Source organism: Bos grunniens, chromosome 5 (genome assembly GCF_055505025.1).
Source record: "Bos grunniens cultivar Pamir isolate PY7600 chromosome 5, Bosgru_T2T1.0, whole genome shotgun sequence".
In the NCBI taxonomy this organism is placed as follows: domain Eukaryota; kingdom Metazoa; phylum Chordata; class Mammalia; order Artiodactyla; family Bovidae; genus Bos; species Bos grunniens.
Window position 1 is genome coordinate 106867138 of NC_141169.1, and position 17615 is coordinate 106884752.

Sequence of the window (17615 nt, forward strand, 5' to 3'; positions counted from 1 at the left end):
TATGCCCGTATGAATCAGCTATCAGTTCAGTTCAGTCGCTCAGTCGTGTCCGACTCTTCGAGACCCCATGAATCGCAGCACGCCAGGCCTCCCTGTCCATCACCAACTCCCGGAGTTCACTCAGACTCACGTCCATCGAGTCAGTGATGCCATCCAGCCATCTCATCCTCTGTCGTCCCCTTCTCCTCCTGCCCCCAATCCCTCCCAGCATCAGAGTCTTTTCCAATGAGTCAACTCTTCGCATGAGGTAGCCAAAGTACTGGAGTTTCAGCTTTAGCATATATGCCCTCTTGTTTGGATTTCCTTCCCATGTAGGTCACTACAGAGCCCGGAGAAGAGTTCCTTGTGCCACACAGTAGGTTCTCATCAGTTATCTCTTTTACACCCAGTATCAATAGTTTATAGGTGTCAGTCCCAAACTCCCGACTCATCCCATCGCCTTCCCCCTCACAGAGTGAAGTAACTCAGAAAGAGACAAAGAAGTATCGTGTGTCAACGTGTATATGTGGAATCTAGAAAAATGGGATGGGTGACCTTATTTGCAAAGTAGAAACAGAGACACAGATGTACAGGACAAACATATGGATACCAAGACGAGCTTTTAAAAAAGAAAACGTAAGGCAAATGTAAAGCTAAGTTTTCACACTGTTTGATTAATCTGGGGTAGACATGCTCTGAAAATACTGCAATTTGGCAAGGGAAGAGGTGTATAAGAACCGAAAAAGTAGCACGCAAAATGCATAATTTTAACATGCATATTCAATATATTATGTGCACTGTGTTGTATAATGTAAAGTACAGAAAGAAAAGCTTAACAAAATCTCAGCAGAGGAGGATGTATGAAAGGCAGTACTGTGGGCAGCCTAGATTTTATAGTTGAGAAGACTGAGACGAAAGAATGGGACATTACGGTTTTTTGCAAATGCTGTTAATTGGTTACCTAGATGGGGGCAGGGCAGGGCAGGGCTTTTGTAGTCACTTCACTGTGTGTGTGTGTGTGTGTGTGTGTGTGTGTGTTCTGGCATGTGGGATCTTAGTTCCATGACCAGGGAACAAACCCAGCCCCCTACAGGCAGGTTCTTAACCTCTGGACCACAGAGGAAGTCCAGTCACTTCTCTATTGTTTGGATTGGGTACAGTAAGGATGTAATAATTTTTTGTAATTTAAAACAAAGTGAAGATCTCACAAAAATGACTTTTATACCCTGTCTGCTTCCAAAATGGACTTGAGGCCCTTGGCAATCAAAGTACAAATAGACGGGAAAGTAGAGGGAAGGGGTGAGGGTGGGGAGGAATGAACTAGCCAAAGGGGATCAAGAAGTACAAACTTAAGTCTGAAAAGTTCTAAAATAAATAAGCCACAGGATGTAATTAATACACAGCATATGGAATACAATCAATAATATTGCGATAATTTTTATGGGGACAGATTGTTACTAGACTTATCGCAGTGATCATTTCATATATATAAGTAAAAGTCAAATCAGTATATTGTACACCTGAATCTAACTTATCCTGAAGGTCAACTATACCTCAATGAAAAATAAGTCAATAAGAGAGAAAAATTAAAAGTAAATCTAATGGATACTCACATGATGCTTACATGTGTCAGGCACTGTTCCAAGTGATTCTTATGGATTAACTCTTTGAATCCTTATAACTACCCTACAACAGTTATAATTTTATTTTAGTTGTTTTCAATTGGAGTGTAATTCTTTTACAACACTGTGCTAGTTTCTGCTGTACAACGTGAATCAGCCATATGTATGCATACACCCCCTCCCGCTTGAACCTCTCTCTCGCTCACCTGCCCCACCGCACCCTCTAGGTCATCACAGAGCACCGGGCCGGGCTCCCTGTGCCGCAGCTTCCCACTGGCTCTTCATTTTACACATAAGAGGGTGTGTATGTCAGTGCTCCTCTCCCAATTCGTCCCACCCTCTCCTTCCCCCGCTGTGTCCACAGGTTTGTTCTCTGTGTCTACATCTATATTCCTGCCCTGCAAACAGGTTCATCAGTACCGTTTTTCTATTATTATCATATTATTACATGATATTTGTTTTTCTCTTTCTGACTTACTTCACTCTGTATGACAGGCTCTGGATCCATCCACATCACTACAAATGACTCAATTTCATTCCCTTTATATGGCTGAGTAATATTCCATTGTATACAGGTACCACATCTTCCTTATCCATTCCTCTGTCGATGGACTATTAGGTTGAAGCAGGTATTATTATCATACCCATTTTAAAATGAGGAAACTGAGGCATACAGAGATTCAATAAACTCCCAAGGCTACTCAACTGCAGATGGCAGAGCTGGGATTTGAACTCAAACAGTTCTGATTGAGCATCCACTCTCTCTACTGTTTTGTGGTTAAAATAAAGATCAAGGGAAGTCAGAAAACATAAAAAGTGGAGGGAAACACCTGGAAACCAAGGGTAAGATCATTACAAGTTCAGTTCTGAGCATCTTGGCAGCCAAGATAAATCTTAAGTAATGGGTTACAGAGAGTTCATCTCCAAGGAGGGTGAGCATACTCTTTCTTTCTGGGAGGAATAATGTTTTCTAGCTGGAATTTATTACGGCTTCCATACGTAAACAATAAAGGACTTGTGTCTCCAAAAATGGTTTTGGAGAATATTCGGAAACATCCATTTAATAGTCTTTCCTTCAGCTTCAGGGGACTTCCTCTGACTCTCCCTGCCCCCATGAAGGCTCGTTCCAAAGCCCCTTTCATATGCCTTAGCTCAGTGCATACATAGACTTCTCATCCTCGTACACAATCTTATACACATCTTCCTGTCTCCTCCATTGGGCAGTAAGCCTGCAGAGGACAGGAAATTCTCATTTTTGGTTCCTGATACCCTATACAGAAGGAGGGCATGGCAATCCACTCCAGTATTCTTAGATGAGAAATCCCTGTGGACAGAGAAGCCTGGTAGGCTACAGTCCATGGGGTCACAAAGTTGGACATGACTGAGGAGACTTAGCACATAGCACACGCCTTAGCAACGGACACACAACAGACACTCAGCAGATTCTGTGGAATGTGCATGTTCTTGACATCAAACCTGACAAAAGCCAAGACAGAAGACTGGAGTCAAGTTCAGTGACAGCTGTAGAAATGAACTGGCCAAAAAGTTCGTTCAGGTTTCTCAGTAGGATGTTATGGAAAAACAAGAAAGAACTTTTTGGCCAATTCAATACTCTAGGGCAGCTTTCTGGATTCTAGCTTGAAATATACACACACACACACACACATATATATATATATATATTTGTTTTTGTGACTATACACATATATATATAATATATATAACATATAAATATTATAGATATATATATAGATAACCTGGAGAATCTAGGGCCATGAACCCCAAACTTCAGAATGGCTGTGTTTTCTAAAGTACAGCCTCCCAGGTACTGTCCCAGAAATTTCTATTTGGGACAGCTGGGGTCAGCCTTCAGAAGCTGTCATTTTGCAGAGGCCCAGCGCTCTCTGGACCCCAAAGATAATTTGGATAAATGTCTTTGGATAAGTCCAGAGTCACAGAGCATAAAAGCAGCAAAGCAGCCTTACCGTATTTGAACCAACCTTCGCATTTTACAGATGAGGAAACTTAGGGTCAGAGATGTGAACCAGCTTGGTTCAAAATCAAACCAGTAGCTGTGATGGCTGAGCCCAGAGGAGAACCCAGGTGACCTCGTGTGGGAACTGTTTGTTTCAGGAAAGGAAAGAATCGCAGTGGGGATATTAGGACAAAGGGACTGGAACGGCCCTACCTTTCTGGTGTTCATAACAGCTTGATCCAAAGTCAATGACTTTAACAGAGACTTGGCCTTTCTGGTACAACACTATATTCTCCTAGAGGGAAGACAGACACAGGTCAAGTTTTAACAGTGTTAGCCGAGGCACGCCATTTACCTAACTGTCCACCAATCTTCTGGAACCTCCTTCAAGTGGGCTCCTCCCCCATCTCCAACCCCACCCCGGTCTCCCTCCTCTGACTTCTGCTTCCAGGGTTGCATCTCTTGTCTGGCCCCAGTATTTGCTGCTCTGCAGTATTTCTTTTGCATCGATGCTGACTCTTTACTGATATAAATGGTGTGACTCCTGAAGATGGGGAGTTTCTTTTTATCTCCTTGGTACCTTGTTCTATGCCTTGCTTGCATAAGGCCTTAGAAATATCACTGACCAGGACTTCCCTGGTGGTCCAGTGGTTAAGAATCCGCTTGCCAGTGCAGGGGACACAGGTTCGATCCCTGGTACGGGAAGATTCTACATGCCGCAGGGCAACTAAACCCATGTGCCACAACTACCAAGCCCGCGCTCCACGCTTCACAACAAGAGCGGTCACTGCAATGAGAAGCCTGTGCTCACCACAACTACAGAAAGCCTGTGCAGCAATGAAGACCCAGTGCAGTCAAAAATAATAAATTCTTTAGAAAAGAAAGAAAAAGAAATATCACTGCCTGAATCGGATGCTTCCATTAAGTGCCCCAGCAACATACTGGTATGACAATCGGGGACCGAAACAGAAACAAAGAATCCCCCACGGCGATTTGATCGGAGTTGGGACCGTTGTGCTGACTTTGCAGAAACTGTGAAGCCAGGTGTTCCAGCAGAATCCTGGATGAGAAAGCAGAGCACTGGGCTCTCCTCTCAGAGCATGAGCGTGGCCCACCTGGGGCTGGAAGGTTAGAGTCCTAATCGTATTTCCAGGGATCTCAATGTCTGATGAATCGAGGCATAGGATGCATGAGGCCATCACAGCTCGCTGATACTAACCACTAAGTCCACAGGAATAACTGCTTGATTCTTGAATCCACACTCACCAAACTCTCCTGCTTGTATGTCTACTTTCCTATTGAGCATGTATACTCCCGTCCACTTAATCTACTTCTCAAGCAAGTCTATGTGCTCATATTTCAGCTACCCACCTGTCTTGTGGGTTCCTTGCTGAGAGTCAGTCCCCTAAGCCCAAAGACCATGGTCCCTTTGGAGGTGCAAAGCAGAGGATTAGGAACTTGGATGTGGAGAATAAATCAGTGTACCACTGTCCTTGTCGGGGCTCCACCAGTCAGCCCCAAGAGAACATCTCTATCTTGACAATCTTTAATTAATAGAAGTATCCCAGATCCAGCTCAGTGATAAAGAATCTGCCTGCCAAGCCAGAGACTTGGGTTCAATCCCTGGGTCAGGAAGATCCTCTGGAGAAGAAAATGGCAACTCATTCTAGTATTTTTGCCTGGAGAATCCCATGAGGAGCCTGGCATGCTACAGTCCATGGGATCACAAAGAGTCGGACCTGACTGAGCTCACACAGGACCAACTCAGAGGACAGGGTGGGTTTAGGACATCCACCTCCCTGCTGGACACACATCTCCGAGTACCGCCTGGGCTCAGTCATCCAGGTCCCGTCTGCCTTGATGACACCACATCTTTTTTCTATGTCCCAGTATGCCTGTCTTGTCCTTGCTACATCTCACGTGGTTTACACAACCTGCAAACACTTGGCCTCCACCCTGGAGCCCTGCTCAGTTACCACTGGGGATGGGTACCGGGCAAACCCTTTCTGAGGGTGGAAACCAGCTCCCTGACAAGACAGAGGCTGTACTCACGGGCTTGAGGTCACAGTGAATGATCTTCTCCATGTAGAGCATCTGCAAACACTTCAGGACAGAGAGGGTGAAGCGACGAACGATGGAGAGGCTGAAGCCTTGGAAACTGTTGTTCTTCATCAACTCGTACAAGTTGATGCTGGGACAGAGAGAGAAAGCGACGTGAAGCAGCGTAGAAGGTACATGATGGCGAGTCTGACCCTGCAACATCAATCCCTTATCACCTGGCTGCCCTCTGGCAGTGGCAAGACTCAGACTAGGAGGTGGGGCTTTCGTGTCCTATAAACTTGACTTTTCCGTTGACTAACGGTTGATTCAGGGCGACATTCAAATGTGCTGGCCTCTCGGATGCTTGTTTCTTACATGCAGGATCCTTTCATCACCTTGCTGCACGTGTGTGTGTTAAGAGGTTAGTATATCGAACTTCTGATATAGTCATGGTTCTTCAGCCCCTTGAGAGGGATCCAGGGAGCCCTCCAGTTACTCAACCAAGTGACCAACCCTGCTCACACAGAATAAATCTGTCTAAAGACGCAGCTTCCTGTAGATGAGGGGACAAGGGAGTGGGCAGACAGGGCCTGAGAGAGGAGCCATACCCCATCTAAGTGAGCCTGCCTGCCCGGTCCCACCTCTCGCCTTTCAGAAAGGACTGAGGACTGGCTCTTGCCAGATAAAATAAATATAGAATCCTTATATATAAGTAATCCTGAGTATGTGTATATATACATATACATACAGGAATCTTATAACTCTCTCTCTATATATAGAATATATACAGAATCCTATATATATATATAGAATATATATTGAATCCTATATATATATATAATATATATTGAATCCTATAGAATCTTGCTATATTAAGTGAAATACGCTGACTTATAAATATTGAAAGCTAATATAAAGCATTTTAACCAGAAAAGCTTATGTGTGGGTTGCCAGTTCATGGGTGCTTAGTTGCTAAGTCATGTTTGACTCTTTGCAACCCCATGGACTGTAAGTAGCCCGCCAGGTTCCTCTGTCCATGGGATTCTCCAGGCAAGAATACTGGAGTGGGTTGCCATGCCCTTCTGCAGGGGATTTTCCCCACCCAGGGATCGAACTTGCATCTCCTGCGTCTTCTGCACTGCAGAATGATTCTTTACCCCTAAGCCACCGGGGAAGCCCCCCCCCATTAAATAGTCACATAAAGACAAATCTAGTGCTCTGACCTCCAAGGCTCCTTTTCGTCACTTACGTAACTTATCAACACAAAGTGAATTAAAGAGAGGAAGCAGCTGACCCCAGGAGTTCAAAGGTGATGCAGAGGTGATTCCGGAAATAGAAAAAGTCCTTCATGTGCACCACGTTGTAGGTGTTGTCTTTGTCCTTCCGTCTGAGAGCTTCCAGGATCTTCAGCTCCACCAGGGCCTGGTGGTGAAACCTGGAGAGGTTGGGGAGTGGTGGGGAGGGTGGGGGTGGGGAGAGGAGACATGGTGTCGCATCAGCTACAGCAGGTGGCCCCCTTCTCAGTCCTCCCCATCACGCCCACAGGCCGGGAGGTGCTAAACACTCTGGACTCTTGCCTCCTCTCTGCACCATCATGGAATCCAACAGGTAGAGAGGGAAAGAGGGAAAGAAAAGGAAAAGCAGAGAAAGAAGCAGAGACAGGAAGGGTTGGCACCAAGGAGTGGCTGATGTTACACAGAGTGAAGTAAGACAGAAAGAGAAAAACAAGTATCATATATTAACACATATATTTGCAATCTAGAAAAATTATACTGATGAACCTATTTGCAGGGCAGCGATAGACACGCAGACGTAGAGTACAGACTGGTAGATACAGCGGGGGAAGGAGAGGGTGGGGTGAATTGAGACAGTAGCATTGAAACATACATTACCATATGTAAAACAGATTTCTAGTGGGAAGTTGCTGTATAACAGAAGGAGCTCAACTTGGTGCTCTGTGACAACCTAGAGGGGTGTGATGGGCTGGGGAGTGGGAGGGAGGTTCAAGAGGGAGGGGACATATGTATACTTATGGGCGATTCACGTTGCTGTATCGCAGAAACCTACACAACAATTAATTAAAAATAAATTTTTAAAGAAGGGGCCAAAGTCATGTAGCCCTTCCTCCACAGCTGATGCCTTCCACCAAGCCACACCTCTTTTTGTTCCTGATGATTTTCAAGGCCACCAATTCATTGTTTTTATGATCCAAGCACTTGGCCACCTGTCCAAAGGACCCTTTTCCAATGATCTCCAGAACCTCATAGCGGTAGGCGATGTGGTCGTGCAGGACCTGCAAAAGTCAAGTAGAGGTGAAGGAGGAAACCATGGTTTCCAGGTCACTTGGCGTTTGTGCATTTTTTGTACATATCATCAGTGTGGCGGTGTCATAACTATTCACTTGCGTGTCATCATTCACATTGATTGTGTTGACTGGGGCCAAGGGCCAGGTCCTATTCATTTCTGATAGCTCCTTCTGTATTTCAGGAGTCCAGCAGGTGCCCACACATACAATAGGCTCCCAGTAAATAGGTGTTCCATGAAACTTGCTGACAAAATAAATGTGGAAGTACAGCTGTGTTGGGATGTAGCTATGTGCCCTGCATACTGTGCATTTGCTGAAACACAGTGGATGGAGATTCTGAGCATACAGAAAGCAAACATCCTTCCTCTGTCCCGTGGTGCTCTAAGAGTTGAGATGGAGGAACTAGGTTGCGGTGAATTAACATCCCTGGGGAACTTCCCAGAGACTCTAGACCCTGGTGGGAGGGAGATGAGAGGAAGGAGAAGTTGACAGCCTCTGGCTGAACTGGAGGTAAGGTTTAGAGCAGAGGTTCTTAACCAATGGCCATGAATGATCCCCCGCCCTTGAAATTTTGTATATCTGCGGTCTCTTCTGGGATAATGATTTGATAACTTTTATCAGATTTCCAAAGGGATCCTTGACCTAAAAATGTTGAGAGCCAGGGCTCTAGACCAGTAGTCCCCAACCTTTCTGGCATCAGGGATCGGTTTCATGGAAGACAGTTTTCCACAGACCAAGGCGGGGTGGGGGGGAGATGGTTTGGGGATGATTCAAATGCGTTACATTTATTGTACGCTTTACTTCTATTATTATTACATCAGCTCCACCTCAGATAATCAGGCATTAATTAGATCCTGGAGGTTGGGGACCCCTGTTCTAGACAGAAGATGTGTGCCAGAAACTCTAAATCCTTGCTTCTCAAGGTCTGGTCCAAGGACCAGCTATGTGGGCATCCCCTGGGAAGGTTTTTAGAAAGGTAAAGCCTCAGTCCCCACCCCAGACCTGCTGGCTAGGAATTTTCATTGGTAATGAGACTCCCAGGTGATCTGTGCACACCAGAAAGCTTGGGAAACACAGCCCTGAATTCGATTAAGAAAATCCACTTCTTTTATAAAATCATCAGAGATCAATTGTGTCTCCTAATCTAAGAGGAAATGTCCGGAGGAGGAATTTCCCAGCAGCCTGCAGGGCTAGCAGACCAAGCATTTCCCATCTGGACATCCTCAAGGTAGAGAGGAACACCTCGTAGCCTCCAGACGCCCCCTGCAGACGGGGGAAGAGGCAGCAACCCTGGACACAGAAGACTGGGAGAAGTCTCTGGGACTCACCTTTAAGAAACTGAAGGGGGCACTGTGCACGAGGGGACAGTGGGAAAACGTTTTTTGTCTGTTTGCAGGAAATGAGCTCTATTATAAAACAGAAAAAGGTGCTGCATGGACTTGTATGGAGGAAACAATCTGGCCTTCCCAGTGGGTCCAGGCGGCACTGGAGAGGAACCTGGAGAGGGAGGATTCATCCAGGATGCAAACCTGTCACCGCTAATACTCTTGAAAATCAATATTCTGTGAACAGAGTGCTTTGTGTACTAATTACATGTTTTTCCCCATTTTTATACCTGGTATTTCTGCGATTTAGCACCAAATAGAATCCTTCAGGACAGCTCCAGATACATCGGCATCAAATGCTATAATATACCCCACGCTCTTCCTTTCCAGATTATCTCTTGTCCCTAAGCCCCAACCCCCAAAGCCAGTTTCCACAACCCCCTGCCCCATCACCTTCATGTAGGAGCCGTGTTCATCATCGAAACTTGTCTTGCTGAATTTTTCCGGAGCCATGTGGAGCTTCTCGGCTTCCAGACCCAGGAACCACAGCTCTGTGTAGCCCAGGATCTCGCTTTGCTCGTAAGAAGACAGCTGCTTCTTAAAAAACTTTAGGGCCTCTGTGTGAAAAATACTGCAGATGTTAGTTAAGATGCGGTGATGTGAGGATGTGCCCAGGTATAGACCAGCGCATCCTTTCCTGTTCATGAGCCAGGTGGCTCTTTCCTCAACAAGGTGGCTAAGAGCCTCACTAAGGACTGTACATCCTGGATCTCACAGGATCCAAGTGGAACAAGGATGGATGTATCAAAGTGTGGTACTGATTTCAACCAACCAGGAGGAAAACACAGCAGAAGGGTAGGGAGGGGGATTTCCCTGGTGGTCCTGCAGTTAAGACTTCACCTTCTAGTGCAGGGGTGCAGGTTCTATCCCTGGTCAGGCAGCAAAGATCCCACATGCCTCACAGCCAAAAAACCCCAGAACATAAAACAGAAGCAATATTGTAACACAGTCAATAAAGACTTAAACAAATAAGGAAGTCGAGGGAAGATTTAGTCCCCAAAGAGCTATGGGTGCAGCAGCTTGGGTAGAAGATTCCAGGAGTCAGCATTGTGTCAACAGAAGTGTATAGTTAAGGCAGAAATCATCTAAGTTCATCTGGCACTGGCTATACCGAGTCTATCCTGAGAGAGTTTGCAAACTACGATGCCCTCTAGGGAGCAGGCAGGTGGCATAAATTCGACTTTCAAATCCAGGAGGTCTTCGAGCTCAAATCTTCAGAGAGCCAGGAGGTCTCAGTCTGGGAAGGGATGTGTGTTGTATCTTATCTGCTATACTGGCCACACTGCATCGGGGGCTGGTGTCTGGTCTGGGGCAGGCGGGGTGGGATTCAAGCTTTAAGAGAGATGGTGAGGGACTTTCCTGGCATGCTTCCACTGCAGGGGGGATGGGGTTCAATCCCTGGTCACAGAATTCAGACTCCATATGCCAAGTGATCCCAAAGCAGATATTAGGTAAAACCAACAACAGCCGAAGCATCAACTACAATGATGCAAAGCAATACAAAAATACAGCCACTTGGAAACAAACTCTCTCCCCTAAATCTTGGATCAACGCGAAATCAAATGTGTAATTACAGAATGTTTGGAAGAAAAAAATATATGAATATTTCATATTAAAACAAAGCAATTTGGTGGCATTAAATTGTGTCATATTAGAGAGAGAGAAACAGTGTTAAGAGCAGGTAAACCAGGATGAGGGATGAGGTGGGGGGACATCACATTCTTTGACAAACTGCTGAAGAGTCAGAGAAGGAACTTCACGAGGAAACGCAGATGTATGGGAGACGGGCCTATGTGTGAAGTGCCCACATTACCTCTGCTCTTTGTTCTTAATAAACTCACCCCCTTCTGAAATGCTCTGTGTCTGGAAATTCTTTTCCAACCCTCGCTCGGACTGCCCTGACGTATTCAGTTGGCAAAAAAGTTAGTGTTTTTCCATAACCTCGTAGAGGAAAACCCGACCAAACTCTCTGGCCAACCCAGGACCAGCCCAGTAAGTGACGTGGCCCGGAGGGACATCACGACCACCCCACCCCAGCACGCCGCTGCCCCAAAGCCACACCTGCCGCTGTCAGAGGGACCTTGTGTTTGTGCTTCTTCGGCGGCTTCTCCTCTGCTTTGGCGTTTTGGGTTTTCACGTTCGAAGGGAAGACCGTCTCAGAAGGCTTGAGCTCAGAAGACTTCTGACAGTGAGCTGGACTCTCCTGTTCAAGGAAAGACACTCGCAATCAAGGACTCTCTGGGCGACTTCTGGGTGTCCTAAACCACGGGTCTGACCAAGAATAGCCCTAGCCAGCCAGACTCTGCTTTTTCTCTCCAGGGAGAAAAACGGTGATTGCAAGACAGTAGGGGGACTTGCCTGGTGGTCCAGTGGTTAAGAATCTGCCTGCCAACGCAGGGGATGAGGGTTCGATCCCTAGTCTGGGAAGATCCCATATGCCGCAGAGCCTGTGCTCTATACCCCTGGAGCCATGACTACTGAAGCCAGTGCACTCAGAGCCTGTGCCTCGCAACAGAAGAAGCCACCACAATGAGAAGATGGATCAAAGCAAGGAAGAGTAGCCCCTGCTTGCCACAGCTGAAAAAAAAAACCTTGCACAGCATTGAAAACTCAGTATAACTGAAAAATAAATTAATGAAAAAGAAGTGACAGTAGGTTTTAACAATCTTTCTCTCAAAGGAAGGACCCATCTGACTCTCCATATTCTCCGTGAAACTCCCGCACGTTACAGTTTGCAGCAGACAACCCCAGGACATCTTCCTGCAGGAAGGATGGGAATGGTTCTTTCCTACTGACCTGGAGAAGGCCAGTTCCTGACTAGACAAAATGACCTGCCCAAGAGCACAAACACTTGAACATCGGTGCATATAACAGCTCTTTAACTCGGCACTTTCTCACGAGATCTCATTTGGTCCTTACACAAAACAATTAGGGGACACGGAAGGAAAACCAACGTTTTGTACTGTTTATACATGTTTCTACCATTAATACACTCGACACTTCACTTTTCAGTGAATCCCCCTGACAGTCCTATCATGAGTCTGTTTAATACAGAAAGTCGACGACTTACTGTTCAAGTTTACATTCATTATAAACATTACATTCATCACTTCTCAGCCTTTTGGCTAAGATCAAGTGTAGTATGGGAGATTCCCAGGTGGCACAGTGGTAAAGAATCTGACTGCAATGCAGGAGACTCAGGAGATGGGGGTTAGATCCCTGGGTCAGGAAGATCCCCTGGAGGAGGGCATGGCAACCCACTCAAGTATTCCTGCCTGAAGAATCCCATGAACAGAGGAACCTGGTGGAGTACAGTCCATGGGGTCACAAAGGGTCAGACACGACTGAGCACGTTCATTGTAAAGAAGGTGAACAGGACCGGAACCCGACTCTTCAGCTCAAGATGGTCTTTTCCCTCCATCCTAGACCTCTCTGAACTTGAACTGAAAGCATAAAGGTCTTTTCACCTGCCTGCCCCAGGCCACACCCACTGCTCCCGACTCACCTGATACAGCAAGGGCTGCTTTAGTGGGAGTTTACTGCTGATGTGTGGGAAGTTCACCATGGTCTTCTTCCCCTTGGTGTCCACGAAAGGCAGCGATGTGAAGCTGGTGTTAGTGTTCTACAGGAGAAGCTGGTAAGTTACAGAAACCTTGGGGGACCCAGTGTTCCAAGCACCCTCCCCAGAGCAAGGATGAGCCAAATCTAAGGCAAAATCTGCCTTTGAAATTCTTGGAGAAAAATGTGGAATGGTCCTGCAGATGGGCTCTGGGTTCAAATCCCTGCTCCTACACCTTCTAACTGCAGACCCTGGACAGTCACACTGACTCCTTCTGTAAGCTTCAACTGTCTCAGCACTGCCATGGGGATAAAACTGGGATTTAGCTCACAAGGCTTCTGTGAGATAAACCAAATAATCTATGTAGAATATTCCAGACACGTTAGCCATTATTATTATCATGTCAATATCTCACCACCCTGACCAGGGGAAGTTCTTCCTGCTGTATAATGCAAACCTTCCTCGGGGCAGTACAGGTGCCCAACTCTTCTAACAAATATATATACTTCTTATGGCCATGCCAGGAAGCATGTGGGATCCTAGTTCCCTGACCAGGGATCAAACCTGGGTCTCCTGTATTGAAAGCTCAGAGTCTTAGCCACTGGACCACCAAGGAAGTCCTCTAGCTCCTCTACACTACTGACTTGACCTGTCCACCTAGATCCCTGCTCTCCCCTGCATTGACTGATTGATTAGGAGAGAGGTAGTCTGATGTTGGAGCTTCCCAGGTGGCGGTAGTGGTAAAGAAACTGCCTGCCAACAGAGGAGACATAAGAGACCCAGGTTCAATCCCTAGGTTGGGAGGATCCCCTGGAGGAGGCCATGGTAACCCACTCCAGTCTTCCTGCCTGGAGAATCCCATGGACAGAAGACCTGGTGGGCTACAGTCCATGAGGGTACAAAGAGTCAGACACAACTGAGGTGACTGAGCATGCACACACACAGTCTATCAGTGAAGCAACATTTAAAATTGGGCAGAGATGGGGTGTGATGATGCGGGTAGAGCATGTTCATCAAGCTATGCTGAGTTGATCCAAAAATGCCTGTTAAAGGCCATCCCCAGCCACCCACCTCCCCTCATCTGCTGCTAGAGAAAAGACCTGAAGCATCACTTCCTACCTTATTCAAGAATTGGGTCATCCTGAAGTTCGTGACCTTGGAAGGTGGTTTCTGGATTTGAAGCAAAGGCTTACTCTCAACCTGGACCCAGTGAGAGAGAATTGGAATAACATGCAACTCGGTGTCATCGTCAGTGCCCAGTGCTTATTTTGCTTCATTACAATAAATGGGATACACACAAAGCCAGCTCTCCTGACCCCCAAGCTAGGAAGAGCTGAGAGGCGCAAAGGCCAGAATGAATGAATGAATGAACAAATACCAAAACAAATGATCTTTCTACCAGTGCTTATCCTGAATTGGCTTGCCCAAGAGTTTTTACACTTAAAAAAATTTCACAGAATCCTTTCTTCAAATAAAATCTTAACCAGGTGCCTTGGACATGGGAGGACATAAAAGCAGAGCTGCTCTTTCTAAAGAGAAGAAAATGTCTATAATCTTGCCCAGAACCTCTTTTCCCCTCAGAGTGGCTCTGAAGGTACCTGAGCAGAACCTACCAGAATATAGGAGCCCAGTCTGGACACCAATGACCTGATCAGAGTGTACCTCACCTCTAGAAAGAGGTGGGGTGGGAAAGACCAAATAGCAGAGCCGTGGCCCACTAAAGGGCAGTAAGCTCACAGTGCAGGTGTGTGACACAACAAATTTTTGGTTTTTTAGTTACTAAGTCATGTCTGACCCTGTGACCCCATGAACTGTAGCCCATGAGGCTCCACTGTCTATGGGATTTCCCAGGCAAAAACACTGGAGTAGATTGCCATTTCCTTCTTCAGGGGATCTTCCTGACTCAGGGATTCAACCCATGTCTTCTGCATTGGCAAGCAGATTCTTTTACCACTGAGCCACCAGGGAAGCCCAACATAACAGATCACAGTTACCTAAAGGTTATGCATTTACTTTAATACTCATTTAAAAAACTATAACTAGCACATTAAACCTGTAATTTGGTGGTTGTTATTATATAGGATGGAACTAAAATTTAAGTGAAAAAGAGAGTGTGAGGACTATGTAGATATGGCAAAAAGCATGAGGGTGGCACCAAAATGACTCAAGTTTAGCAAAGACACATTATAGTTTGAATCTAGGTTCTGCTCTTTGAGCCCACGGGTTCTGTTTCCAGCTCTTTCTTCAGTTCAGTTCAGTTCAGTTGCTCAGTCATGTCCAACTCTGCAACCCCATGAATCGCAGCATGCCAGGCTTCCCTGTCCATCACCAACTCCCGGAGTTCACCCAAACTCATGTCCATCGACTTGGTGATGCCATCCAGCCACCTCATCCTCTGCTGTCCCCTTCTCCTCCTGCCCCTAATCCCTCCCAGCATCAGTCTTTTCCAATGAGTCAACTCCAATGAGTCAAGCATGAGGTGGCCAAAGTACTGGAGTTTCAGCTTCAGCATCATTCCTTCCAAAGAAATCCCAGGGCTGATCTCCTTCAGAATGGACTGGTTGGATCTCCTTGCAGTCCAAGGGACTCTCAAGAGTCTTCTCCAACACCACAGTTCAAAAGCATCAATTCTTCGGCACTCAGCCTTCTTCACAGTCCAATTCTCACATCCATACGTGACCACTGGAAAAACCATAGCCTTGACTAGACGGACCTTTGTGGGCAAAGTAATGTCTCTGCTTTTGAATATGCTATCCAGGTTGGTCATAACTTTCCTTCCAAGGAGTAAGCATCTTTTAATTTCATGGCTGCAATCACCATCTGCAGTGATTTTGGAGCCCCCCAAAAAATAAAGTCTGACACTGTTTCCTCTGTTTCCCCATCTATTTCCCATGAATTGATGGGACTGGATGCCATGATCTTCGTTTTCTGAATGTTGAGCTTTAAGCCAACTTTTTCACTCTCCACTTTCACTTTCATCAAGAGGCTCTTTAGTTCTTCTTCACTTTCTGCCATAAGGGTGGTGTCACCTGCATATCTGAGGTTATTGATATTTCTCCTGGCAATCTTGATTCCAGCTTGTGCTTCTTCCAGCCCAACGTTTCTCATGATGTCCAAAAACTGAGACATAGCCTGTGCCAGATCCACATCCATAAAATTTGGTATCCGGGCCACAGTGAAATAGAAACTGGGTATGATACTTCAACTTAATATAACCCAGCACAGCTAAGCCCTCCACAGACTTGTCGTGATGGGGACTACTTTAAAAAAATAAAATTTGGCACGACATGTGGGACCTTAGTTCCTCATCCGGAGACTGAACCTCTGCCTGCTGCATTGGAAGTGCAGAGTCTTAACCACTGGACCACCAGAGAAGTCCCCAATTTATTATTATCTTTTTGCCACACTGTGCAGCATTCAGGATCTTGGTTCCCTAACCAAGGATGGAACCCAGTGCATCCTGCTTTGGGAGTTTGGGGTTCAACCGTTGGATCACCAGGGAAGTCCCTGATGGGACTATTTAGAACAGTTCATCTTGATTTCCTAGAAAAGGGACATGGTCTAAAGAAGAGGGGGCTACATAAAGCATGGACCATGGCCTCAGACAAAGCTAATTTAATGGGCTAACATGTACCAGATGCAGGATTTGGTTGCCAACTGGATGGACAATGATGCTATCTGAGCAAAAACTGCAGTTGCGAATCTGAGTCCCAACTTCTCAACAAATAATTTCCTGGGGATTAGCCATCAACAGTGGTGACAAGTTGGCTTTGAGGATTAGCTGGGAGAAGACTGGATAAATTAAAAGAACATTACAAGGGCTTTCCTGGTGGCTCAGTGGTAAAGAATCTGCTCGCCATCCCAGGAGACACAGTTCGATCCCTGATCCAAGAAGATCCCACATGCCTCGGAGCAACTAAGCCCAAGCATCACAACTATTGATCCTCTAGAGCCTGGGAACTGCAGCTACTGAAGCCTGAGTGACCTAGAGCCCATGCTCTGCGACAAGAGAAGCCACTGCGAGGAGAAGCCCACCCACCGAAACTAGAGAAAAGCCTGTGCAGCAGTGAAGACCCAGTGCAGACAAAAACAAATAAATAAAATTATTTTTTAAAGTACATTACAAACACAACCAAAACTAAATACCAAACAAAAAGCATGGGCAGTGAGTGACAACAAAGCAGAAAGTGACCCCTGTGAATGCAGTCCATCTAGGAAGATGTCCATCTAGGGGGTGGCCCTTGGAAGGGATGTGGCTTGACCTGAGGCTTTATTGGAAGGGAGGGTGTGGAACATGCTCATTGGGTGAAAAAAAACAGTATCTGGGCATGCTCTGAAGGTCTTCACGGCTCACGCTGGTTAAGCTGGAGCAGAGGGTGGCCTGTGGACGGCACTGAATAGCCCAGTTAAGACACTTGATCATTATCTTAAGGAGACAGAACTAAATGTAATGTGATATCCTGGGTGGGATCCTGCAACAGACTAAGGATGTTAGGTAAAAAAACAAGGAAATCTGCCCCAAGTGTGGATGGAGTTTTGTTAATAATATATCAATATTGGCTCCCTGTTGTGACTAGTACTATAAGAATATAAGATAATAATAGGGGAAACAGACACGGGGTATGGAGTGGCTTAGGGGAACTCTGTACTGTCCGCTTAATTTTTCAGAAAATGTAAAACTGCTCTTTAAAAAGTCAAATTAAAAGACAAATAAAACACCCAAAATGTCTGAGGGGAGCGACAATATCAG

General features: G+C 45.9%; 1 protein-coding gene across 2 annotated transcripts in view; it reads right to left on the reverse strand.

Annotated features, from left to right (window-relative positions):
• DYRK4 (dual specificity tyrosine phosphorylation regulated kinase 4) overlaps nucleotides 1–17615 on the reverse strand; it is a 49927-nt gene that overhangs the window by 12455 nt on the left and 19857 nt on the right. For both annotated transcript variants that reach the window (XM_086402357.1, XM_086402358.1), the window contains 8 exons: nucleotides 13985–14065; nucleotides 12812–12928; nucleotides 11368–11509; nucleotides 9700–9863; nucleotides 7773–7909; nucleotides 6911–7051; nucleotides 5629–5767; nucleotides 3790–3871 (listed from right to left, as the gene is read on the reverse strand). In XM_086402357.1, the coding sequence (XP_086258483.1) occupies nucleotides 3790–3871; nucleotides 5629–5767; nucleotides 6911–7051; nucleotides 7773–7909; nucleotides 9700–9863; nucleotides 11368–11509; nucleotides 12812–12928; nucleotides 13985–14065 (1003 nt within the window). The remainder of the gene's footprint in view (nucleotides 1–3789; nucleotides 3872–5628; nucleotides 5768–6910; nucleotides 7052–7772; nucleotides 7910–9699; nucleotides 9864–11367; nucleotides 11510–12811; nucleotides 12929–13984; nucleotides 14066–17615) is intronic.